The sequence below is a fragment of the Anas platyrhynchos genome, chromosome 23 (assembly GCF_047663525.1).
Source record: "Anas platyrhynchos isolate ZD024472 breed Pekin duck chromosome 23, IASCAAS_PekinDuck_T2T, whole genome shotgun sequence".
NCBI classification, from domain to species: Eukaryota; Metazoa; Chordata; class Aves; order Anseriformes; family Anatidae; genus Anas; species Anas platyrhynchos.
In genome coordinates, this window is record NC_092609.1 from 3,671,639 (window position 1) to 3,699,545 (window position 27,907).

The following is a 27,907-nucleotide window of genomic DNA, read 5'->3' on the forward strand; positions in this document are numbered from 1 at the left end:
AGCTGAACACGGAGCCACGGATGGATGCCCTCTGCAAGCCAGAGCTTTCCATTTCTGTTTGACTCATCCAGCAGGAACAAGTCACGGGAAGCAAAAATACAGGGTGAGAACAGGCTTGGTGTGCAAAACCCAAATCTGAGGAGGGCAAAAAAAATCCTGCCTGGTCATCCCATGCTGCTCTTGCAGCAGGTGAACAACGTGACATAATAAATATGCATTTGGAGTTGCTAATCACCTCGTAATGAGAGCAAGGTAGGAGTCTGGGGGTGGGGAAAGGCACAAACAGCCCTGTCTTACAGGCAACACTGTTCGAGCAGCCATCACATTCATCTCTGCTCCAGGCAGATGTAGCACCCTTAATTTACCCTGGGTGTACACAACCTCAGTGCTGAGTTTATGCAGAGAACCATCCTCTGCGGGACACCAGTCCCCAAGGGCTCAGCGGAGGCCATTTTAGAGGGTGTCGGACCCTTCTCGGTTTCGTTTCCCTGGCTATATCTGGACTACAGGCCCAGAGAGAAGCACTTCAAAGCTCCAACAAAGTTCATCGTCCCTGGACAAAAGGTTTTCAAACTACAAAGCCTCAACTGCTTGTTGACCCAATACTTAAGGGAAATAGGTGGAGACTCGCTGATCAAACAGCACCAGGGAGCAATGCACTGCTCTGCTCTTAAAATCACGCTGCGAACCTCTCTCGTACACCTTTATGCACATCAACTCGAGGGAAAGGATTTGAAGATCAGGGAACAGTCTCACATCTGAGGATGGGGACAAATGACCTTTTCCAGCTTTGAAGAAATAGCAAAGGGGAAACATCCTTGGCTGTTCTGAAGGGGGAAAAAAAAAAACACGCTCACAAAAAGAGATAGATTTCTTAGATTAGACAAGCAGAAAAGCATGTTGCAGAGCAGATTTCCAGAGCGTTTTCAGAAACCTGCTGCAAAGCCTGTGGCAAGAACTTCAGCCTTCAGTAACGTGCCGGCTGGCAGCCTGCAAGCAAACTTCTGCTGCAGTCCTGTTGCTCTCAGAGACGCTGCTTTCGCCAGCACGTCCCACACCTGATGCTCAGCTCGCTCGCATCCCTCCTCCACCGCTGGCCCTGCTGCTTCGCTCGCTCGGACGGAGAAAGGGACATAAAAAGGGGCACGAAAAGGAGCAGTTGTTTATCCCTGAGCGGTGCCTCCACCTTGATTCGCTGCCAGCTCCTTTCCCCCTTCCCACCTCGCCGTGTGTGCCGCACAGATGTTTGACGCCGATGCCTGCTTACTTTCTCCAGAGCCTTCCTGCAGCAGCTGGTCCCCTGAGACAGCCTCGCTTCCCCTGGCTCTCCCTTCTGTTACAGGCAGAAGGATGGCTCGCTGCTCTCCTGCAGGAGCCCTCCAGCTCCCATGTTAACCACAAAACCCTTAAAAAAGGACAGATCTTCTCCTCTTTTCTGCCTCTTTTCACCCAAGCCTCAGCCTCTCCCCAACGAGCACCACGCCAAACCTGGCTGTCCCCACGAACACCGCAGCGATAACGTCCACCCATGCAGCAGGGCCTGGGACAATGCTTTTAGCAGATTTCGGTGGCTTCACACCAAATAAAATTGAATCCAGGCTGAAATTAGCACCAGTTTACTTCAGTGAAACAAAAGCTTGGGGGCACTTGGCAAGGAATAAAAGGAGAGACAACACAGTGGTGAATTACCTCTTGTCTTGCTATACTACGTAGACACCTCGCTGTGTGAGGCCCAGTCAGAAAGGCCTTCAAGCCATGGTATGCCAGCAATAACATATGTTGATGGGATAATTTTTCTCCCTTCCCCAAGAGAATAGCAACTAAGATGCAGAGAAGGAATGTTGATTTAAGTAGCTCTGCAAGAACACCCTTCTGTTCTTCTGAATTAATGGCTTCTGGATAAATGGAACTTCACCAGGTTAAGTTAAATTTAAGCCATGTTCCAAAAATATAAAGTTTCTTCAATTTCATTAACATTGAAAAGCAGTCTATCAGAGATGCATTTTCATGACATACAGTTCTCAGGCACTATATTTTATATGGATGTAATTATTCCATCTATTCATCACGGAACTACAAAAATCCAACCTTCAAAAAGTATCATAATGCAAGATTCACTGAATCCAGCTGATATTAAATATCAACAGGGCTCCATTATCAGTTTTTGTATCTAAACACAGTAATATCAGCTATTACTCTCTTATATTAAAGTTGTATCTCTGCAAGAGAATTACTTCCCTTGGCAACAATGGTAAATGTTAACTACCTTGAATATTTCAGTCACATATACATTATGTATAAGATTGTGATCTGCTAAACAATAATGGAGAAAAACAGAAAGCGACAAAAAGATTTGCTTTGTGAAAGATTTCTTTCTGTTCTCGGAGAAAAAGCACATGCTATACAAGAGAGAAATATTTGGAATAACGTGTCAAGTCTTTTTTCCACTGGGACGCAGAAATCCGATTTAGTATTTCTGAAAGAACAGAGTTGTGCATAGCAAAACAAAGCATTAAAATAAAATAGTTAATGTTATTTGTATGACAGTAATGCCTAAAGACTCCAAGCAACATCGTGGTGAATTATGTAAGGCACTGTGCAGGCAAACCAGAAGAGGTCCTTGTCTTTCTGGTGGATTTGAATTGTAAACTCTTCACAGCACAGAGCACAAACAGTTGGCGTACACAGATCAAAGCAGAGCAAGAAGAGAACCCAGGGTTTCCCAGCTCTTGTTTAAAGCCCTATCCCAAAGGTTACACTGCCTCGATCCAGTTGCTTTCAAACAACATACTGATGTACCATTCCCACATCCAGGATCATGCAAGTCCATAGGGTTCTGCAAAGCTGAACCAGACAAGCTGAAGCCTCCAACTCTGTTGCGGACACCTGTGACAAGACCTCACTTTGAAGATGGATGCAAATTATAAGTCTCATCGCTTTCCCAGAAAGCAATGTAAACCCGCGTTAGGATCAGGTTTAAATTACTGTTTACATTGATAACTAAATTGAAAATTACACTGCTTGCATGCATTACACAGGCTAATTCCACATCCCGACTTGCAAATATTTACAAAGCTCTAACTCAGTCATTAAACTAGATACTTACAGATCATTTGGAAACCACCAGTTTATGTCAACTTCATTTTTCTGGGAGTGAAATGAGGCATTAATGGGTAGCAAAGCAGCTGAAACTCCCCATCATTTCTTGTTCAGCTGCACAAGGCAGGAAGGTGGTTATCGATAGCAAGGCTCAACAGCCTCAACTGTGGTGCCAGCGATGGCAGGTTCTGCTGTTGCTGTTTTCTGCTCTCCTTCCCATTTCTGACCATTTTGCCACCCAATTAATCCATTCATAGCCGAGTTTACCACCTGGCCAACCTAACAGGTACACTGAGGCAACAAAACGAGAAGCAAGGGGGGCTACTATAATCAATCCTGCCACCAAGATGCTGTCACCCTATGCCCAAACACGTGAGCCCTTACCTGTCTTTATTAGCTTTTATACTTCAGCTGGTCTAATTCAAGCAAGATACTGCTTCTGAAATTGGAAGGTCTGTCTTAATCATCCCGGTGCCAGAGGGAAGCAATTTGAAGCACCAACAATGCTGCAGAAGAGCCCACAGAGATGTTTCTTTCAGGTATGCCATATCTTTTCCCTCCTGGAGAAGGATTAGATGTCCTCGCTCACCACAAGTAGTGCTTGACTTTTTACGTACTCCATCTAATTTCACCAAGAGCACTCATACTATTCAGCACCAGTATCTGCACTACAATCTAAAACTCGATAGCTATCATGTAAAACTTGTAAGAATATAGATATACTTCAATGTATGTTATAGATAGTCACAGATATTAACACTTGCTTGTCTATAAACTGATTTTATAAAAGCTATATATATCTATTATGTATAGGGGGTCTTTCAGAAGATTGTAGAATTGAACAGATTGAGTAACAATCACCATTAGCTATTCCTTCTGCCATAACCTCTGTTTTATTTTTTTTTTAAGATAAAAAGCACCTATAATCATTGTAATTTGGTGCCAAAAATAAATTGTCCTACTCATGTCACCAAAGGCTGTGCCACCCCGCAGCCTAAACTTTTACTAGTTGTCTTTAATTGAATTGCTGTAGGCTTGTACAAAGGCGAGTTTTTGAACCCATTTGAACACTTTCCTTAATTTTTGGCCACCTTTTGATAGAAGGGCATGAAGTTAGAGACTGGCAAGCCACACATACTACTCTGCCTGCACACACTAGTACCCCCATGGTGTCTAGATGAGTTCTCTGTTTCTACTTGTACAAGCATGGAGCACTTTTGTTCTGAAACAAAAATAATAATGCAAGTAGGAGACAGACTGCATGAAGACACCCACCCAAACAGTAATTCCTAATTGTCTGGGGAAACATATGGCCCTTGACACAGGCATTTATAGGAAACCAGCATCCCTAGTTCGAGTAAGGACAACACGAGCAAAAAGTTGAGATTTCTGTTGCATGAAGAGGGCAATGCATTTCATTACCCATCACTTCATTGACATTTTTCCAAGAAATGCTTAAAGGTCTCTGTAAACTCATTTCTGAGGATAAAAACATGAATTTAGACTCCTCCAAGAATGGTCAGCATAAAACTTACCACAATGTAAAAGCCAATATTGAAAAATCATTTCAAAAGAGAACCCAAGCCATTTGATGGGCACAATAGAAATAATACAGAAAAGAACTGTTGACATTTCCTTAGGATTCATGCAGAGCTAAACTTGCAATAGCTATTGATTTTTTGTTTTCTTCACAAGTACATATACATTATTTAATACCACTGAATAGTTTGTAAACCAACTTTCTTGTGCTTTTGAAATATTGATGCCTTTCAGAAGGTTGAAACCTCTACTGTAAATCTCAATTCCATGTAAAAATCTAAAATAGTGCACCTTAATCTAAAGGAAAGCAAAAACCAAGTATTTTTTCATAATTGTCAGGATACCCTTTATGTTTTTTTAAAAGCCAGTGTTCAATTGTACTCCACTTCTCCCTACAAATTTGTTTTTCTTTTCCTTGTTCAGAAAGGACTTGTTCTGAAACTTCCTTTCTTGCAAGTTCAAAAGTTTTCACAGTAGGCCAGCAGCCTTTTTAATTTAGCAACATCCCTCCTACTATGGCCAAAAAAATCAATCGCTTCAAAGTACAGACCAAGAAAACTCCATATAAACAAGTATCAAATAATCTCCACAGATAAGTAGTCAGCTTACCCTGCAAAGACTAAAAGCCTTTCTTCCATTCACGCATCCTAACAGGACTACAGATAATTTTGTTGGGAAGAATTCAATGACATTTTTGTTGTTTACACTAAACCAACCACTAATACTTCAACATACATATTCATAGCCACCGTGCCAGTCTTCCTTCCCCTCCCAGCTGAACACCAAATCATTATTCAGTTGAGATTCACAAGGGACACAACAAATAAAGATCAGAGAGCCAGGGTGAGGATCTCGCAAGCTCTCCAGGGGGTTCAATGTGCAGTCAGGCTCAGGAGCCCCCAAACAGCAGGCTCAGTGTTCGGATGTAAGCATTCAAATGTAAAGACAATCTCTGCCCGCTGATACTACAGATCAGCATTTCTCAAGTCTTTTCTTTACGTGGTTTGAGAATGGGACAGTGGTAAGTCTTACTCAGTTTCTACCAGATATTCAGCAGCTCCTCTCTTTGTCAAGTCCTTTTTATCTATGCAGCATCCACTCCTGCTATTTAAACACTGATAACCCAGGATCAGAGAGGTAGGCAGCAAAAAATATTATATTAGCATGCACTGGGTTTTGTCACACCTGCAGAAACAGTAGGACTGGGTGCAATCCTGTTAGTCCTAGAAGCATAAGTCACCTTGATTTCCAGCTTCCACATCCTTCAGAAAACTGTCTCAGTGCTGAAAACACACTAATATTCTGTGTGCTCTGCTAACACAAACAAGAGAGAAAAGCTTTTGATGTTCTCCACATGTGCTTCCCACAGGGATTTAACTCAGGCAGGCAGCTACCTATGGGCAAGCCAAGGCACAGAGCACTGAAAGACAGAACTCAGAGGAAAATGGTTACCTACTTTTACTTACTCAGATGGATCTTAGGAACTTGAGGGATTCGGTCTTCAGCAGAAGAAAAATGGCCAACAAGATTTAGTTTACCACAGTTTACCAAATAGCACCCATCAGGGTTGCTTTCTACCTCCTCACGTTACTCCAGCCTGCCCAGATAGCAGTAAATTGGGGTATCTGGGGCACTGGAAAGATAGAATCAAAGTTCCAGGCCCACTTGCCCACCTCCAATGAGGTAAAGCACCACAGATAGTCCTGGGCTGAAGTCTCACATTCCCCCTTTGACTTTACTCCCCCTAACATAGGCAGAGGCCCTGCCACGAGGGAGCTGAGGAGACATTTCTTCTAGGGCACCAGCAGGCCGCTACTGTTAGGCCTCACCCAACTTTCCTCTCCGTAAGAAATAAAATAAGCACAGGCCAGGCATGGCACACATCAGCTTAGGTTTTCATATACTTATTAAGGTGTCTAGGGTGATACAGATTAAAGGTTATGTATAGTGAGTCTGAACACAGGTCTCTAAACTGCACAACTGAAACCTTACCAGAAGTTGACACAAACTATAATCCGTGACAAGCATCCCTTTCTTATCATACATCATCAGTTAATTTAACTCTGGACTTCCAGACATCACAGCGCAGCCTTCCACTAGTACCTCTACATCTCTGTTGACCTGTCTTAACAATCTGTCATTTGCATTATTTATCAAATTGACACCATGCACAGTGCTCCACCAAAAACATACAGAAAGACAGCCAGGAAAAACTTGCCCAGATGAACTTAGCATCTAAAAACTATAAGGCACGACATGAGAGGAAAGCCAAGTGTGCCACAGAACATCTTTCAAAAGGCACTGGACAAGACAGAAATTCACTGCCTCTCAATCGATACGCCTAACTGCATTACATGGATAATCTAAGACCTGAAGAGAGGTCAGCGATGCTCACAACGAAGGGATGGCTCCCAGTGGCGATTCCTGCAGCTTTACCAGTTACTACGTCCAGGTTTTGTTCTTGCTTCCTTGCCTGCAATACCTGACCTTTCTCAGGTTTACTGTCTGGGGCTATCAGTCAACATTTTCTTTTGATAGTTACTGCCAGCAGGAGTCCAGTAATGCACACCGATCTCACACACGCCTTGCCTGTTGCCATCCCCACTTCACCCGGATGCCTAAAGGTTGTTTTTAGCAGTAAGGCAGCTAAGGAAGTCCGAGCACAATAAGCTGTAATGCATTTAGATAGCCCCATTTGGCTTAAAGGCACTTTTACCTCTCTACAGAGCTGCTCTCCAGAAGTCTATTTCCAAAGGGAAAGTCAGAGCAAAACAAAGCCACACAAAGCCCATCTGAAATTTCCACAGATCGCAATTAGGATGCTTCTGCTCAGAGCGATTTTGTTGTGCTGCAATTCCTCACCAAAAATGTTATTGACCGTGAATAAAACATATAAATTAACTGCTACCAAGAGATACTAAAATATCTATTTATGTAGCTACATACTTCAGTATCTTCTCATTGATAGCAGTTAATCAATACGTTTTATTTTATCTATTCTATCTTCACTACAACATTAACACTTATCTAAATGTTTCGCCCAACTCAAAGAGGTAATTCATCCAAAAAGCTAATTCTACACTTATTTAAGAACAACTTCATAGAGCTTAAGGCTGACTTATCTGTGTAAACAAGCACATAGATAGATAGGTATACACACTTTAAAAACACCCTATTAGTATACATTATTTTAATTTCTGCAACTCTAAAACCAACTACGTTTTTAAACTCTGTGCATGTAGGCAAAATGACTGCATGCTGATCTACTGGACCAGGCTGAGTTTCAAGCACTACTTCAAAACTTATTTGCATGGATAAATACAAACTGCTACCTATTTGCATCTCAACAGGTATAATTCCAGTTCTTTAAAGAAAAGTAATTCCTTATTTTGGCATATTTTAAGTGTTATGTGCTCCAGGTACTTACTTGTAGGTGTGTGGAAGTAGACTCATTGCTGGGATCTGCTCTTTCAAAGCCCCCACAAGGCAACTGCACCAGACTACAGAAGCCCAAACCTCTGCACAGAGCCAAGAGCTTGTGACCACCTCCAGGTGAAGTGATTCAACCATCAGAGCTAAGCTGCCCCTCTTCCCCAGCTATGCCTTGTCTACCAGCTGCTGTAAATGTGTTTTTTAATTAATGTTAAAACTCTTTGCTAGGCAACAGACAAGCTGCAGGCTTTGTTTCTTTTAAATGCACTAATAATCCATTATTTTTACAGAATTGTTCCTTTCTTAGGTGGTCTAGAAAGTACAGGACAGGCTTAAATACAGGCCATGGTTTTCAGAAGTCTTAACACCTCTTTTATTTTAATCTTTATGGTGGAGTTTTTTTTTTTATCTTTATTTTTTAATCTAAGTGTTTTCAGGTCTTCTGAGTCATTTAATGCTTTACTGGGAGAGCAGAGGGGGAGACAAAGAAGTCATTGTGGCTGCTAGGACCTTGTAGCAAAATAAGAATCTCAGTTCATATTACAATTCCTATTATTTCTTTTCTGGGTGAAGGAAAACAGAAAACTGTAGATCTCTGAGGTCTCAAACTCCAGCCAAAAAAAAATGTCTCATTGCAACAAAGTCCCTAGGAAGCCAGTCCTTACGGAAACAGAGACTTACAACAAAAGGATGGCAAGAAGAGACAGGTGTCCTGCATGTGAAAGTGGAGAATGTGAGAGATTCAACCAGCCCAGAAAAAAGATTATGGTGAGGCAGGACTGGTCACTGCTGTAAGCAGGCCACTACTTAAGCTAATTGTTGATGGAAGTGCTCACCCTGAGTTTCCTGCCTCAGCATCTCCAGCTGATTCCACTTGCTGTTGGTTCTCAAACCTCTGACAACAGATTTGCAACAATGATGCACAGAACAGGGACAGATTTGTTTGTTCTTGAAGTACGCCAACACCGAGCAGGTCTAGAAGATAATCTGAGCCACGCTTCGAGCCCCTTGTTAGTTGGGCTACTGAGACAGTGAACTGCGTATTATTCCCAAAGCACTTGCAGATAAACTGTAAAGTAATTAATATCAGAATTATTGATGCACAGCAAATATTTTGCGAAGAATTTATCTGAAACTCTGTCACCACTTTACACTTTGCTGCATTGATTTATAAATCATTGAACAAACAGTGGCATGTCCAATAAATATTTTATGAATGTTTGCCAACAATTTATCTTACATAATATGATATAAATACACTGCAAATACGGAGCATGCTATTTATAAATTACAACCTGCATATCATTAGCTACGGTTTAGAGAACCCGTTCATTCTTTTGCCTAATAAAAGGAACTTAAAAATGAATTTAGTCCCACAGTTGGGGTGCTGCACTATGAAACACAAATCTCTCATGTGTAGGCTCCTTTACCTAAGTTTAAGAGGAAAAAAGCTCCCTGGCATTGCTCAAAGTGTTTCAGGGATGGCACTGCTTTCTTTTTAACACAATAGTAGCTACTGAAATTCCTATTTCCAATGTTTCTTATAGCCCATACTCTGCTCATGTGCTCTTTTGTACATCTGTACCCATCTGCTTTTCCTGGAGTGATCCCCAGAGAAAAAGTTCTTTGGGCAAGGACTTTTTCTTCTGTTTTTTACAGTTGCCAGGATTACAGACCCTGCATCCAGCACTGGGGTCACGTGCGGGGTAAATACAACTATTAACTCAAACAGGTCACTGAAACCCCAGGAAATTCTCAAGTAAGGTGCCAGGCAGCCAGAAAAGGAAAGCTGTGAGCAACCAGATGTAACTTGGAAGTTACCTGTGTTCACCAGGAGGCTGACCCAGATGACCTCCAGAGGACCTTTCCATCCCACATTTTCCGACTGTTCTGTGATTTAATTTGCCCAATCCTCTTGCTTTTAATAAATAAAATGTCCATATGCAGTCAAGTCCTATTTTTCCCTGAAAATTCAGCCTGAATAAACAAGCAAGTCACAAGATGGTGACATAAAATCTATTTTGTTCTAAACTATTGGGGTATGCTGTTTTCTTTTTTTTTCTTTCCCAGCAAAACTCTACCACTGCTGCTTATGATAGCTGCCTTCTGTTTCAACTCTAAATCCCAAGAGGACTTTGGAAGAAAATGCTTTCTTTTTCCTGCTTCATCAGCCTATCAAGATCCTCTAGTTCCTGCTGTTCTGAGAACACACTTTTAGCAAATAAGAGTGCTTCAGATCACTGGGGAGTCCGAAGTGCTGATTGAAAGTCACGAGCAACCATAGTTTTTACGTTATCACATTGATTTTGCTTGCCTTTTAAATACGCAAAATATCACTGGGGGGTATTGCTGGCAGGGAAGGGGGGGAGACATGAAGGGATTTTGAGGCTTTATTATTTATTTCTGTTTCAGTTGCACCAGAAGTTGTCACTGAGAACATGGCTGCTCTAGTGCAAAACACGGGGCATGAGAGGCAGGCTCTGTACCAAAAAGCCTATGATTGAAATGAGACACGCTAACATCTAGGAAGAGGGAAAAAAAAAAAAAGGAAATTGGTATTCTCAAGGTCATGTGGCAAAGCAGTAGCAGAGTCAGCATTGCCTGACCCCACATGGTTAAGGCAGCAGCCCCCCTGGAGCTCCTGCAGCCACTGATGCAATGAGCTGTCTTAAAAGCCATTGCTTCACCAAGGGCAAGGCCAGTTGTTCTCTCCATAGTGTCCACAGGAATGCAACAGGAATAAGATCTACTACCTGGCCAGCTGGCAGCTGATCATCTGCATCTTGCCTCCGTGAGAGGCAGTAACTCCTCACTTACTCAAGGCTGCCTTGCAGATGCACAATGGTTCAGCTACTACAGAGTTTGGAATGACTCTCTTCCTTTTCTGCCCAATTTTGGATACTTCCTAGGAAAAAAAAATACAGAAATTAGAGAAGCAAGAACGCATTTAACAGCTTATTTGTACCTACTTCAGAAAGCTTGTCTTACCTGTAGATCAACCATGCAACAAAAATAAGAAATAAACATGTACGTAGCTTGCTGGATTTTTAAAGTTGCCTAAATAATTGGCTAGGGCGATGTATCTTCAAGTCACTGAAGCTCATCATGTCTTTGAAGCGAGCAGATCATGTTCATACCCATCTCCACAGTTCATTGAAGACCTCTGAAACGCTGAGTTAGCACTGGAGGCTTGGGGCTGATGTTGTGGGAGAGAAACCTGGGATCTGCCTCCCTCAAATGTAGTTTTATTTTTGCCTCACTAGAATGTGTCTTAGCACAGTAATGACAAAGGTGTAATGTATCCCCTGACTCCAGTAATGACTGACATAATTCTCTTCTGTAGACTAATTTACTCTAACCTGCCTACATATTATTAAAATGCCAGCCACCAGGGCATCAAAGCAAACAATGGGCATTAAGCACCAGCGAAATAACTGCACTAGAAGCAAATGAGAGAACATTTGCTTCTGCAACTCCGCCAGTGACCCCAGACCTTGGTGGCAGAAGCACTGTGTTCGTGGCTTTCCTCATTTTGCATTTGTCCTCTCTGTATTTCTATTTTAACTTTTCTACCTGTAGGGAGTTACAGTGGCTGGAGTTTTAAAGAAATGGTTGGGTTATTCTTATTTGTTAATTACACTTGCTACAGTAATCAAATCTCATCTTTCCAGTGATGAGCAGAACCCTACCGTGATCAGGAAGAACATTTGCTGCTCTCGTAGGGCACCGGGGAACACCTGGAAATCTGCAGTTTCTGGGGAGCGAGATTAAAACCTCTCCTCTAACAAGCCCAAACTCCACAAAGTCTTCATTGCTATTACTGCTATGTGGAAGGCATTCCAATGCTTGTGTGTGGGCAATAATATCAGACAGGTCATTTCTTTTTCTAAATTAAAGGCAAGATTCCAGCTTGACCGACCTATGGCCTTATCAACCCCCTTCTCCTCTGTACAGGTTTAAAAAAGTGCATTTAAAGGAACCCAATTGCTGGAACCTCCTAAAAATTATTTCCCTTCACTCTAATACTTTAGAAACTCAAACCATCATGATGTTTAAAAATATCTATAAAAGCACTAGATTTCCCATGTGCAAGTTCCTTCAGGGATTTTTTCCAATGGGGAGTCACAACAAAATTGTGTGTATCAATCTTCAGAACATTTCCAATTCATTATGGGAAACAGCAGCTTGTTCAAAAAGATTTCTAAATCTGAGGGCAAATATTGCCGGCCTTGGAAACTGTTCCAAACAGCAGATTGCTTTATAGGCTCTTCTTCCTTGGTAGCAGCTCCTACCCACAGCATTACCAGCACGGTGTAATTTCAGTGCCCTGCTGACATTTGCAAGGCAATTATTAGCAGGAGAGACAGGTAGCAGTCAATTTTTTTCCCAAAGCCTTCCAGAACCTGTTATTTGGTCGCATCAGTTGTTGTCTTTTGCAAAGCACAAAGTTCAAGAGCTTTGGTCTGAAGGTCAGGCTGATTTTTTTTCTAGCTTGCCTGGATATTGCACAGCCGTGAGCTCTCACAGCAAGCCTGCAGCTTTCTTTGGGAGCTCTGCGACTCTCAGCACTCAGACACACAGCAATGAGCATAAAGATGCCATCATAAGCAAACATTCGGTAACGAGATCTCTTCAGTAAGACTATCTGGTGCTTGCTAGGAGAGGAATCATTAGGGATACTGCAAAAGATTATTATTTCTTGGGCCTTACCTGGGTGCCTGGTGAGCTGCTCCATCCTCCCTTTCAGAGCGCAGCCACTTCTCTCCAAACAACTGGATGAAGAGGAGTGGAAAGGCCTTCCCTAAGAAGAGTGCAGGTATATTTTTAAGCTGAAGGTGTAATATAATCGTGATTCCAGGAACTGACACTTGAAAAACAAAAAACAATATGAAACTCGTAACAAAAGGCTAGAGCTGATCATATTACAATTCTGGCTTTTTTCAAACCTAGGTTTTATCAGATTTCTTTGGTTGTAATTGCAGCTGTGGTAGACTCAATTTCTGTTACATCTTGAGTCCCAGATAGCTTTGTATAGAGCCCTTTTAGTTTGATCACTACAACCACCTAATTAACACTAGTTCAGGTAGCTTGGTACATGCTGCCATGACATCGTGCTTCGATCCAGAGCAACCCACCACATGAATATTCAGCTCTTCGTGACCTTTAGCACTTAGGTAAGGCATAGCTTTATGCCTCCAACACATTCCTAGGACACGACTTCCTTAATCGTCAAGAATACCAAAGAAAGTTGTAGGTCTCTTGCCCAAATTGGCATCAGTTTTTAAACAGCAGAAAACATTTACAGGCAGAAAGGCATTAATTCAACCAGGAGCCTGTGCTCGCAGTGATGAACCTTGTAAGAAAACCACTACGGTTCTCATCTCCTAGGAGCATGGGAATGCCACTAGGCTTTTGATGCTCACTGAAATGTATTCTACTGCTGATCCAGAGCCCACAGGAATCAATGGGAGAGAGAGCAGGCGCTTCCATTTTCAGCTTAATAGGCTGTGGGTCAATGTTTTAAACTCAATTTGAAGAAGCCTAGTGTTTCAAGCGTCTTTTGCCCTGTCTGTAGCAGTGCTAAAGCTGACAGATATCACAATGGCTAATGCAGCTGGTTGTAAACTCATCACCTAGCCTTTCACTCCATTTTCTTTTCATTTCCTGTCTAACACTTAATTCTAAATACATTACCTGCGATGCAGCCAGTTGACTTTGCACGTCCATGTTTCCCTGCAAGCTGCCTAGCATACAGAATGCATACATCCATACATATTCTTCCTTTCCTTTTGAAGAAAAATACGAAGTTTTTCAGGTGAGAAATGCGGAAGACAATATCAAGTTGTGAACGTGATACAAGGAGCAGCACTTCCAGAAATTCATGCATCAAACCCTTACCTTGTGGCCAAGCGTGCACACCCAATACAAGTACCTGAAACAATCAAGGAATTCTAACACCCGTTGTATTATTCACCCTCCACTTAAAAGCATTATCTTCTAATTTAGCTTTATCACAGGGTTTGTATCTGAAAAACCTGCCTTCTGATGCAAGAAGAAAAAACATTTAGTAAAACCAGAAGGCTTGTCCCTCTCCCTTTTCCCCTCCCGCAGGATCATACACATGTTTTTATAAAATCACCTCAAAACCTTTTCTTAGACAGGCCCAAGACACTGAGCTTCTTTGGAGACAACTTTTCCAAACTTTAAACAATTCCTTTAGCTGTAAGAAGAGGTGAAACAGGACCGAGCCTTGTTCCCTTCGGCCACTGAGTCACCGTGTCACACAACCAGAGAAATCATTCAAACAGTAGCTTGGCTGTGGTGTCCCAACCACAAAATAATATGTTTATTTTTTTTCCACCACTTGTTGTTGTTGTTGTTGTTGTCATTTTATTGATAAAAACTACACAAAAACTAACTGATCATAATAATTAATTAAAAAAACAAAAAACAATGTTACACATTCTCCTGTGTTTTAGAAATTGTGTCAGCCAGTGAGTTTCACCAAAACACTCTTGCTTTTAAAGATTTTCCTTTTGATCCACTTCAAGCACATCACTTCCATTTTGGTTCCCAAATGTCCATTAATTTTGCTTACGGCACCGCTGGACTGTAAATATGAGAGTCGATACACCATTTGCATGTTTTTCCCTTTTTTTAGAGCCCGAAAAGTAATTATAGTGTCAACAATGAAGCACAATGAAGATAGTAAAAATCAAAAGCACCCTCCATAGTGTACAGCCTGTCTCTTAAATGTACATGCACCCAAGTTTCTTTGTTTCTGCTGCATCAATTGCCAATGTCCTTTTGGTTCAACATAAGCTTTAATGCCCATGTCTGGTTTGAAATATTAGCGCTTGACCACTAAAAAAAAAAAAAAGAAAAAAGAAAAGAAAAAAGAAAATATATATCTTTCATTTGTTTAAAAAGAACAAAAATATTAAACAAATCTTTGAAGAGTAATAAACACTTAATAAGGAATCATGGCTGACCCATCCCTCCCAACCCCTTTCCCACCCCAGCCCCTTTATTTTTTACCTGTGGTTCTCCTTCCCTGGAACCGTGCAATGTAGAAAAATCAAATATACAAACAAAACTCTTAATCCATCCCTTTATGTAGCTAGAGTGAAATCTATTTTTTTTTTAATAAGAACTCGACAATCTCTCTTTAATATTTACATTGAGGAATTTGTTTGAAAGTTTAAAGCAAAGAAAATCCTGAAGTTCTCAGTGTGTACTGCACGACAGCATTTCCACAGTCTGCGGAGTTCGCTTTATCCCCTTCCCTTTGTCTGTGTTGGAACATTTGTAACTGGAATGGTAGATTTTAGCTTCTTGCCCTGGTCTCTTCTGAGATGAAAGGTCCCTCAAAAGAACTCCCCACTCCGCCCCCTGAAGAAGTCGCCTCCGTCATTAGTTTGGTATTCTCTCAATGTAAATGGCTGGAGCAGCCGAACGCGCGATCGTGGCTATGAAGCTGTGGTCTCGACTGAGTTCCAGGTTGGTCGTCTCAGCCTGCTCCCGGGACATGGTGTCGTACCCCTTATTTACATGGAGAGGCTTGTGGGCTTGGCAGTATCCGATCACCGGTTGGTCGTAACTGTAATAGGGTAAAGTCTTCATGTGGTGAGGAACCTGCACGAGAGAAGAGACCGAGAAAGAGAAATGTGTCAGCAATGTGTTCAGCCATGCGTTTCTTCAGCTCTTATCACAGCACAGCCTCAAACACCCTCGCAGGAAGACAAACCTTTGATGCTTCTAGGTTGTATGGAGCACCTGCAGTTCTCTCTTCAACAGGACTACTTAAATTTGGCTTAGTTGGTGGGTCCCCGCTTGTACAAAGATGTTACATCTGTTGAAAGCCTATGCAACGCACCATCTGGCTAGGAAGGGTAAACTGGAAGCTGCTGGTAAGACAAACCTTTAAAAAACTGGCCCTTCTTCCAGTGCCTTGATAGGGGCTGAGCATTTCTGCAACAGCCAGCCCGGTGTGAGCATGTCAAAGGACTTGAAATGCTGACTGCCAGCACATGTAGCTAAAGGATGTCAGGAAAAGGTTCTTCACGAGGAGAGTGGGGCACTGGGACAGCAGTGGGTCCCATCCATCTCAGGGTATTCTATCATTCCAGCTTTCAGCACGGCTGGACCACACGTTTATTCCTCCTACACACAGCTGCTTGCCCAAGGTCATGATTTAGTGGGTCCCTTATCTTACCAACCTCACCAAGAGCCTCCAAGAGCCTTTATGGATGCTTGCTGGAGCTGAGCAGATCCACACCTTGTAAAAATGTACTGGAAAAGTCTACAAGAACTATCCTGATTTATTTATTTTTAATGTAAGTACAACAATTCCAAATTTCTCCCCCTTTCCTACTTTTCATAAATGTCCTATGTTTGCAAATGTTAATCCTACAAGTAAGTATGATTTATGGCACAACATCAGACACAAATCTTTGCAGATAATTTTATCATCTGCAAGAGATGAGCTGATCGAGTAGAAGGAAATGTGTTCTTAGGAAAAAAAATCACACACTGCAGGAGATACAGGCAAGAGTTTATTCTAACACAGCTAGAAAACCTGAGCTCATTATAGCAGGAGGTTGCCTACATATAATTCAATCTTGTAACAAATGCCTCTTTATTTTCCACGCTGAACTTTAAGTGGAGACTACAGCACTAATTTATCACAAATTTTCATTGCAAGGTGCACATCATTCTAACGGGTACAAAAAAAGCAAAAGGCATTAAGAACAATTATGAGTTCTGCAGGGCGAGAGCTCCTCTTGCATTTGGATCTGATAAGCAGCAAGAATCCTCCCCCCATTTCTCTGCAGAACGCTGGAGAGCTTCCAAAACTCTTCCACTAGCTGGAGCTCGGCTGAAAACGTCATTTTCCGTGACAGTTGAATGGCAAGCATGCAGAAGACAAGCTGCTCGGCAGAATTTGATGGGACAACTGTATTCACTTGTGGATCAAATTCAGCACTAGTGCAAGAAACTCTTACCTCCCTTCGGATACAGTAATATCTGTGCCAATTTGTATCAGGGCTGGAATTTGTCCTCAGCCTTTAAGGCAGCTCTTTATGGTTCTATAAAAGCCAAGGACTGTTTGTGTTCTGGAGAGTTGAGAGATTGAGGTCTTGGCTTTACAGCAATAATACACAGTACATTAACCACCTGAGTCCTGCGTGCAGCGCTGCTTGCTTGTTTTCTCCCCTTCTCCACACAGGAGTCAGAGGGATCAGGATCTCAACAGCATCCCTGAACAGTGGATAAAGTCGTTTCCTTTCCAGCTGGGTTGGTTCAAGAGAACCTCTCAGTTTTCACTTAAAAAGTCAGCTTTGTGTATGTCTGAGGTCACATTAATAGAGGTTGGTGTGCCTCATATATGTAGGGAAGGTGGATAGTCTTATTATTAGTGTAAAAAAATAATAACTAGGTGTATCAGGCTATTCTTGAGCTTAAAGAGTTGCAGGTTTACCTGGAGAAAGTGTTTCAAGATGAAGGAAGCCCAGCTATGGATGTGCACATGTTCTCAGGCATGGCCCTTCTACTGCCCTTTTTCTCCTTCTTTTGGGTCCTAGATCTCATCAAGGGAATTTAAGAGAATCATGCCAGAATCCTGCCAGAAGCATTATCCTTGAGCTACCTCCAGTGAAGACTACATGAAAAAAGTTTTTGGGATGCCTCTCGAATTGAAGTGGCAAGCCCAGAAACCCTCCTGCTCCAAGGGAAAGCCCCAGAGGGATGAGGCCCCAGAACCCAGCCTGCTTTCCTTCCCTAACACTGCTTCCACAAAGACACGATTGTCATGATCAGTTCTCATTTACAATGAAACAGCAGAGCATGAACACTGAGCTCACAAAAGCTTTTTCAGGACACGGCTGTGACTACACAAACTATTGCAGAGGTAGGCAGATGCACCGCTGCTCATTCAGATGTAAGTAAAAAGGATGGAGAAACACCAAGGACATCATTTACAAGGCTGTTCTGCTTTTCATTCAAAAAAAATATATATATATTTTAAAAGCGTCTAACTTGCTGAAAATTAATTTTATTTTATTTTTTCTCCAGGATCTAAAGTAACTTTTATTTTGCTTCATTATTGCTACAGAACTAGTGCCTGAAATGCTAAGAGATACGACCTTTGACAAGTCATTTTATGAGCTGGAAAATGAGAAGATGATGTCCTGCCCCTGCTCGCCCTCGGAGACCGGAGGTCTTTGAGGCAAGGGTGTTTGTGCAGGGACTGAAGCAAGCCCGCTCTGACCTAAGCTGGGGCCTTTTCGCTGCTACAGCCTCCGAGAGAGGAAATAAAAAGCAGATGACCAGAATGAAGAACACCAAACAGGTTACCAAATACCTCCCCCAAAGTAAACGCAGACCCTGGGATTCTGCCATCACTATCTTACGGCCTCTTCCCTGGAAGACACAGTTTTCACTGGGGAGAAAAGGGGAGGAAGGGTGAGAATTTACCTGCCAGAAAACCAAAGGTAGAGGCAGGAACAGAACCAGGATGCTCTGGCACAGTGCCGTTCGCTGTCTCCTCCGTGCCACTCACCACAGCCATTTGTGCTACAGAACTCTTTAAATTTGTTTTTTTTTTTGGTGATCTTTAGGTTCCCTTCCAACCCAAACCATTCAATGATTACCAAGGGGATGCACTCCAAAGCCACGACGTACACGTGCTGGACACAGCGGTGCCGTATGAGGGCTGAAAGCAAGCAGGATGCCATCCTCTGCTCGAACGCCTTGCCATAAGGGAGCGCACGGCCTCTCCAGCGCTGCACACAGTTGATTAAGTCGATGAATGAATGAATCTCTTCTCCAAAGAAAGCACTGACTCTATTAAACAACAAGCTTTATAAGCACTTCAAGTGTTCAGCAAGGGTTTTCGGCTAATGGGCTGGATTAGTTAGCTCGCATTAACTTCTGAAGCCTGCACCTCTGCAGATCTTCACTGCAAATGTAATAAACATTGCATCTCAGGAGCCACACACTTGAAACAAATGCTCTATTACAAGTAAAATTTGCATAAACCCCCAGCTACAGGAGCAAGATAAAAGATTTAGTGGTGGAAATTCAGGAATGTAAATCTTCCCTTTTGAAGCTGAATTGACATTGGAGAGGTTAACGGCTCAAGAGCGTTGCTGCCAAATAACAACTCCCTTCAAAACAAGCCGGACTAACTCCAGTTTACCTGAGATTCAGTGAAATCCCACATCTGCATTCAAGTATTTCTCGACATTCCCTGTCCAGCTTTCCCTTGACATTCAACAATGGTGTTTTGTTAAACACCAAGTCATTTCAACATGTAAATGCATGTATCCACGTTTCCGTTCAGGCATTTTTTATTTTTAAATGCCACACTGATTTTTATCAGCAGCTTTAGCTACTTGCATCAGAAACACTGGGAGGTAACTAACTTACTCTTCAAAGTTCTGATGTTTAATACACAAGAAAGTTCACTTAAAAATATCAGTGAGAAGAATTCGGTTTCAAGCCCTGCTTCACATGGATGCAGCCGTTAGTACCTAGATTTTTAAAGAAAACAGCAATAAAAATCCTTATTCTGGAACTTTAAAAAGTACATGAGCAAAGATGAAACCACAGCTAAATCCACTGAACTTGAGGAGCTTTAAAGAATATTGGCTTGGGTCCCAAATGAATACCAAGTGACCTTGCTTCTGCAATATTTTTCTCTTCCTACCACCTTTGATAGCATGCTGAACGCCCTCACACACGCCAGGAGACTTGAGCCAACCTGAAATTCATCCCTGCTATGAACTTGAAGCTATGACACCTTACATCAAGTAACACCAAGAGAGTTTAACACAACACCAAGTTCTGCTTGCTGACTGCAACTCCTGCTTAAGTGTTTTCTTTGCTCACAGAACCAGACTTACTGCAGGGAAGACTAGTTGGGGATCAGACAGAGATTAACACTCTGTCTCGCACAGAATCACTTGCAGTTCTGCAAGATCTAATCACTAGCAGTCCCAGGTTGAAATAATTTCCAGGTAAACTGTTAAATCAAATTTGGGAAACACGGCTTTTCAGAACAGATCTATTTCATGTTGGAAATATTACGAGTCTTTCCTTTCAGCTTGGTTTTGAAGAAAGATCTCCAACCATTCGTTATCCTGCAGAGAAGGAAAAGGAAGGAAAATCTTTCTTGAGAAACAAGAATGGCCATGGATGTCTGAATGCTCGTGTTCCCAGTGAGGAAGAACACTCCATTTTAAAAACTAAGGACAAGCTGTTTTCATCCTGATGGAAAATGGAACAGGACAACCACCACTGCCTTGCACTGGACACATTTCTAAAAAAAAACAAAACAAAACCAAACCAAACCAAAACAAAAAAACGAAGCATGAGTATTTTCTGGCAGTTAAACATTATCCTGTTTCAGATTTGCTGGTATTCTATAATCCAGGTAAACTGAATTATGTATAAATACTTGCTTAGTTAGTGATTACATGATTAGATTACACACAAATTCCGAAGTTGTCCATATGTAGTGGAAACTCGGCGTTACAAAATGTGGAAGCTATGCTTTCTCATTAGTGCTAATATTTAGTAACAGAACACCATGACTTCATTGCGGAATTAACACCATAGATGTTGATAAATCAAATTCAGAGTTCATTTAAAACCCTATCATAATTTAGAGTAAAAATAAGCAAGACATACTATCACAGCTTTACAATTAGCGAAGCATACTGCTTCACCTTCCAGATAGATTGATTAGGTACATTAGGCAGATATAGCTGGTATAAACAATTTCAGGGGATTTCATGCTGCTGAAAAATGACAGCTAACAACCCTGGAACATCCCTTTGGAGTCAGTTCAGAAAAACATTCCTCTTCAGGAAAACACACAGTCAGATACTTCCTGATAAAACCATTAAAATGAACAAAATACGGAATTTAAAGCTAGTTCTGAAATACCAATGGCTGTTTTATTCGGTTTCCAATTGGAATAAACACAAGAGTGGCTGGCTGTTGTTTTTGTAAATAAACCTTTTGTTCTGAAATTTGTGTTGCCTAAGGTAAATCTCATTCTGGCAAAAAAAAAAAACAAAACAAAATCGCATTTATTAAATAAAAAGCAGACCCCTATAGTCTGAGCACTCTGTTACAGGGTGGTGTGAGGTTTTTAGGAGAACTGCTTTTACTGAAGTTGGCTGTGCGACATCCGAGTGTTTCAGGAGTGTCAACTTGATTTTTATGTGAAGGTCTTCAATATCTGTAATTAGCCCAGGTTTTCTAAGAGTTACAGATCCCGCTGGGAACCGCCTGAGGTTGGCATGCCTACATTAGGCACGAAGCATTAAGCAGGATTCCTTCAGTAGCCTGAATTGTAGGTGCAATTCCCTCAATCAATTCCCTGCAATTTCATGTTCAATTTCCTCCCCACTCCAGACAGAAGCCACTTGGGTGCCTCCTCCATCTATTTCCTCCCAAATCAGATTAACGGTCTGTGCAGCTCCCTCTGGGAGCCAGGCACAAGAAGGAAGCCTCAGGGTGTAGCCAGGGGAGCCCAAGCCCCGGTGCTGAGCCCATTACTGCCCTGAAATCGTTCCTGGCACAAGGGGATCCCCCACCAGGTCTGCAGCTCCTGGTTTGCACCAAGAAATTGAGAATGTGCAGCCACAGACAGGTGGTGTTGGGATGTGTAATGGCAGCTCCTGGTCTCCGGCACACACACACACGCATGTATGGTGTTAAGTGCTGGACGAAGAAGGTTTTTTGTCCTAGACAGTGTCTCCTTAGCTTATTCCTACCATGATAGTCCTACAAATGGCTCTCTGTGAGCATCCTGCAGCCCTTTAGCTCTCTGCACGATGCCATGCTGCTGACAGAGGCACACATCTGCCACAAAGAACATGGGGCAGAGGGAAGAGGATCAGTGATCCCCTGGGATCTCAGCGAGATCTCTGGAGCTGTGGCTAAGGCAGAGCCCTGCTACTCACTGAAAGGCAGCTGCTGGATATGTCGTGGCCCAAACCTGACCGTGCCTTCAGCAGACTGCAGTTTCCAAACACCCATCAAAGCAAGCAGCGAGCATCCAGGATAGGGACTGCTCGGACCAGACCTGGGGATGAAATCAAGGTCTTCAGAGCCAAGCCTGAGCTCTCATCAAGCGTTCAGGGGTTGGAAGAGGGCAGGGGCATCTTCATCTAGCTATGGATTAGGAAACTTTTCTGTATTTGAACTTAACCTGCAGAGAAAATCAGTGGAAGATTTGGAGACCTGGATGGCAGGTCTCGGGTCATGTCCTAGTAAAAATAAAATTGGTATCAGTGGGAATTTGGAGCCTAAATATTACAAACGACTGACAGGGGGGATATTACTCTCACTCAATTCTTGTATTTCTAGCTGGGAAAATGAGATCCCAAAATTGACATAAAGTATCAGGAGAGAGTTCCTACTAGGACAAATGTAGAGGAAGAGCAGGCAGGAGGCACAGGGCAGAAGAGAGTGCAGCCTGCAGGTACTTCTCATGGCCTCTTACATTTCCATTTATAGTTTATAACAAAGTAAACTCATCATTTACAGGCATAATAAATAACCACAGGAATTAAACAACAGTGTATTAAAAATGATTATAAGCATATTAACCTAATAAATTATATGTCATGGTAGTAAGAAAATTATGGATCTATGGGACCATATAATACCATAAAATTGATTCCATAAAAAAAAAAAAGTTGATTAAAACACATCTATTAATTTTTCATATGGCACTAAAAATTTCATCAACTTTTAAAATGTCTGTAAGCTACACAGGGTTTACCATAAAGGCAGAATTTCATGATTTATTCCATCCTTGCACAGTGTATTTCATGTCTTAAACCCCTACAAAATACCACGCTGTCAGTTTTGCTGCTATCATGAACTAGATTTTAAGTTTCCCTTTCCTTCCCTACAGATAGCTCCCTAATCCTTCCAGCCCATCACCCAAGTGCCTTTCCCTTTAAAACCAAACCTCTCCACGGATTGCTTAACTAAGTGTGTTTCTCCAAAGATCAGGAGGAAAATCATGCACACCGCACTGCTCCCTCTACGGGCCGATTTCATCTTTCAATCAGTAAATGAAAAGGTTTCCCTAAAGAGAACTCCCAGAAAGGAGAAAGCCTTCTAAGCCTTGTTATTGTTCCTTGGGCAAAATATTTCTTCTAAATAGCTTTATCTGTATTTCATGGAGTATCTGCTCGTGACAAAAAGGCTCGCTGATGAAAAGCCTGAAGTGAGATTCCCAGTAACCTTCGATTTTCCGCCTTGGAGGGCCGATAAAATAAACAAACTATCCAGATATTCTAATTGGAAAGCCATTAATATTGCTTTCAGTGCTATTAGGATAATCTCCTACAGGATTCAACAGGATGGGGAGGTTGGGGTTACAAAAAAGCTTTCACATTACTTAAGGACAGAAGCTCAGCTTTGCAGCAGCCCCGCAGTGCCTTGCAGCAGTTCCCTACCTCGAGTCCCTCGGGGACATTTGGGTGCCGAAGCACACAGACATCCAGAGCTGGAGTTTCTTTTAAGGCACCTCAGTTTTCATTTAGATACTTTAAAAAGCCAGGTTCTCCAGAGGAATTCCTGCTCCCTAAGTATTGCATTAAGAGCTGCTAAGCGTAGATCATTTGTACTTAACCTCTGAGGACAAGGCAAAGGTCCATCGAGCCGAGTCTCCAAGGGATCAAGAAGAAAGAGCAGAGCACAGGTCAGCAGTGTGGTAATAATGTCCACAGAGCATTCTCCTGACCTCCACCGCTCCCAGCTTCATTTAGCTTTCTAAATTGCTGGTGTTTCAGGCCTGAAATACCACGGAGCTGGATCTTCCCACATATTTAAGAACCTGAGGCACCCTCCCAGGCTCGAGGATGGCTCCACACCCTTTGGCAGAAGGTCGGATTTGCAGCTGCGTGCTTAAGGATCACAGCACCGTGATCGCAGCTCCTCGCACCACCTGCAAAAGGCATTAAGACAATGGGGTAATGCAGAGCAGTAAGGAGAGGATGTTCCTAACTGGGGGCCTTCCTCCAGCCCCAGTAGTTGCTGTTCCCTCCTATTTGCACATGAGAATGAACTGGAACCTTTGGTTCTCCTGTGCCCCTGATTTTGCCCCAGTTATGCCAATTCCCCCCTTCCTGTCCCAGGCAGGAGGACCGACTCCACAGCGGCTGCCCCAAAAGGCAAGGCTGACCTACGTGAGCTTTGAATCACCAAAATAAAACCTGAACTAGCTTCTGATACCTCGCTGGGGTCACAGGATATCCTGCAGCAACAGGGTGGATGGAGGGAGAAAAAAAAAAGCCCAGGAGACATCACCACAGTGCCAGCTCCCTCTGGTTGAGTCCTACGTGGAGCAGAGGAGAGGAGCCAGGAGAACAAAGCAGATGGAGAGGGATGCTCTGAGTAGAAAAGGCTGCAAATTGTCCTGTTGTTTCCCTTTTCCAGCACAGCGTGCTGCTCTCAGCCAGCGAGGCCAAACACCGTGCCTGTTTACCTGATCCTGGGGAAGCTCCTCCACGGCTTTCAGCACAGCAGGTGCCACAGCCACCTACGTCCGTGCTGGAAATGCCAGGAAAAGGCAGCTGGGAGGTGAAGCAGAGCCTCTGCGAAAGGTCCAGCAGCCAGTTTGGGAAGCAGAGCACTCTGCTTCTGTCGAAAAAAGAATGACAGCAATAGAGGAAAAGGTAGAGTTGTTTTTCCATGCAGCAATCAGGAAGACAGCAACCTGCTCCACCCGTTACCCACAATAAATAAGTGCAGTATTTAACGTGAACATCTGATAACGTGGCTGCCACAGTGACAAATAAAGGCACTGGAGAATGATTGAAACAAGCCTCTGTCGCATATTAAAATATTGCCTTCTCATTAGATCTGCACAGAACTTACAGTGTGCAAAAGAGCTATCCAGAAATTTATGGCTTTTCCAAGAGTTTTAAATACTATTTAAAGAGTTTTAAATACTATTTAAAGTCGTACGTGAAAGCTGAACATGAAGACACCATAAACGTACTCCTGAAAGCACATTACTCAAATTGCACAGCATTTCCTTAAGGCATAAGCAGTTATAAACAATGCAACATGAGGGCTTGTGATTAAAAACTACTGGTGCTAGAAGAAAGGGGATACTGGGTCCCTTATCAGACTGATAAAAAGTAGGAAGCTTTTCCTCCCCTGTTATCTAGTTATGCTATACCCAAAAGGTTTTGGTTGGAGTCAGATGACAGTCTCAAGCCGTTTCTGGTTGAAAACAAATGCTTAATTAAAGCCACATCTATAACTGGCACTAATTCCGTTTAATGTGGTAATGTTAAATATAGAGGTAGCATCCACACCCTGCATCCCCAGCAAGCTGTGGGGTAGCAGAGCCTTTCTCCCCCATCAGCGTTTAAAACTCAATGCTCAACATTACAGCATTGTCCTAAGGTGAGCAGATCATTGGTTTCATTTATCAATCATCCTGAGATGATTTGAAGGAGCAGGAAATGGGCACCGAGAGAAAAACAAACGGCAGAAAAAGGAAAAAAAGCTACAGGAGCTCATGTGCCTGTTGTTTCACCTGGTCTGGGCATCAGATGGTCTATGCCAAACCATCGACGTCCAGACCTGTAGACCAGAAAGGTCTTAAGAAACCAAAAGCAGAGGAGCGAGCAAAGCATCGTGACTGTGTCTGAGCGCAAATTCAAGGCGTTATTATTTCTCCTGAGAAGCCAGTGCGATACCCATTTCCTTTGGGATAAATTTGCTCCAGTGGGATAGATGAAACCGCTGGCACTACAGACCTTCTTGGACACGGGAGGGAGCTCCTATTAGGCTGAATGTCTCAGCAGGATTCTCTTCATGAGAAATTACAACGTTTTAATTGCCTCCACTGTCTCCTAGCAGAGGAATCAGTGTGCGCAGTGGAACAAACACACTGGCAAGAACATTAATCCAGCAGCAGAAGGGACAGCTTCTCCTCCTGATGCATGTCACTTCCATTAGTGCTGATGGGAGCAGCGTGCCCACGCTGAGAGGCGACCGCAACCCCCCAGTTTCCAAAAGGTACTGCTAGATGACTCATTTTGGGGTGAGGATTTATGTAACCTCCATCTCCACTGAAAGGCTGAGGAACAGCCTCAGGATCTTGCAGCGCTGTAAGGGAAGAAGAGTAGGGCAGAGCTGGAGGGAAATGGCTATTTTGGGTTCAGAGAGAGAAATTAATTTAGGGGTGAGGGTGAAGCGTTGGCAGGATGCCGCTGAGCTGCGGGTGACACGCTGCTTAGGACAGGGGCTGGAAGACTGGGGGTGGCAGCTCTGTGCTGGCAGAGCCAAGAAGCTGGAGTTGAACTTTCTGAGTTTGTGCCCTGACCCTGCGAGACAGCCTGGCTTTGCAGCGATGGGGAGAAAACACTCGGCTCTTTCCCCAGCTCCTCTGCCAAGCCTGTGGAGCACACAGGCTGCGACAGGAGAGTGAGGTCAAGTCCTTAGCAGGGTGCTGAGGGATGATGCTCTTCAGCCCAGCAGCTCCAAGAAAAACCCCTCTGCCTGAACCTCGGAGTCTGCCCTAGCTGTAAATACACGACCAGGGGCTCCACCTGCAGAGTTCACCCCACGTACCAAACGGGATACCACAGAGGGATATTATGGCTGAAATTAAATTAAATATCAGAAAAAGCTTGGGAACACTTGGATATGAACTGCTACAGGAACTCACTGCACTACAAAGGCCTCTCTTGATCCTGGATAGGGCAAACACATTCTGCCCCTGCTGATCTGTGAGCATGCGACTTGCAAAGGAGGGCTGCAACAGCAGCTCCGTTAGCTGCTCTCTGAAGAGACCCCTGAAATGGCAAACAGGAGAACCAGAAAAGGCAGGGTAAGGACTCGCACAGTAGACAGCATTAGAAAATTAATAACAAACTTGGGTTCATGCTTCAGTCATGTTCTATAGAATCTTTGTATATCAGAGATCAAGCAAGCAGAAAATTAATGCAAGACTGTCCAGCATTGCAGGCAAGGGCATTTCACAATGATAGCATTATTTTTTAATACTCTACAGGAAACAAATGACTTTTTCATTCCTCTGGGCAAGTTTTGTAATATGCAGGAAAATCATCAGTAAAGACATATTCAGAATCCCTGAGAAAACTGGAAGAAAGATGGGTTAGGAAATATTCTTGGCGTAGCAATCTTTGCTGCCACAAAACCAAGCGGATCAATTCAATTACTCCATGAGAGTAAAACCAACGGAAATAGTTATTGTGCAGCAGCGGCTTAGTGACACTTTTAAAGCAGAAAGGGAGGTCTGGATGACATTCAAAACAAAATGCATGCTAAATCCTAAAAACAGGCATTGTATAACAGAAGAGGGGAGTGCAGCAACTACAAACACGCTGAAATATTAAGAAATTGAGGTGTAGTGGTTGCCCTGATGAGAACTGGCACGGAAACCACACGGTCGAGATGGCTTAGCAGCAGATGAAGGGTTTTACAGTCCCTGCAGAGATGGCAAGCAGCAAGTTGTCTTAATTTTGTCCCATTTCTGAATACCAGCAGAGCTGCTCCAGACACAAGTTGAGGCTGGAACAGCCTCGGGACTGCTCCATGTCAAGATCACCGCTGTCCCCTTTCCACCAGCTGCCAGCTGGCAAGAGCTAAAGCTGTCATTATTGGCGAACGGATCGTGAGGTGGAAATCTGACCGGAAGCCTGAGCCTAGCTCTGAAAAACAAGAAACGTTCGGAGTCATTCAGACAAGCAGAAATAAAGCTCCTTGCCTGTGCAGCTGAGCACTGATGAGCGTAGCCAGGAGGGGGCTGCAGAGCTCGCCGGCTGGC

General features: G+C 43.0%; 1 protein-coding gene across 2 annotated transcripts in view; it reads right to left on the bottom strand.

Moving 5' to 3' along the window:
• Positions 1-15,167: 15,167 nt before the first annotated feature.
• The window catches only part of LRRTM4 (leucine rich repeat transmembrane neuronal 4), a 318,997-nt gene continuing 306,257 nt past the window's right edge, over positions 15,168-27,907 (bottom strand). For both annotated transcript variants that reach the window (XM_072027198.1, XM_038167060.2), the window contains one exon: positions 15,168-15,705. In XM_072027198.1, coding sequence (XP_071883299.1) covers positions 15,484-15,705 — 222 coding nt within the window. In that variant the 3' untranslated portion in view covers positions 15,168-15,483. The remainder of the gene's footprint in view (positions 15,706-27,907) is intronic.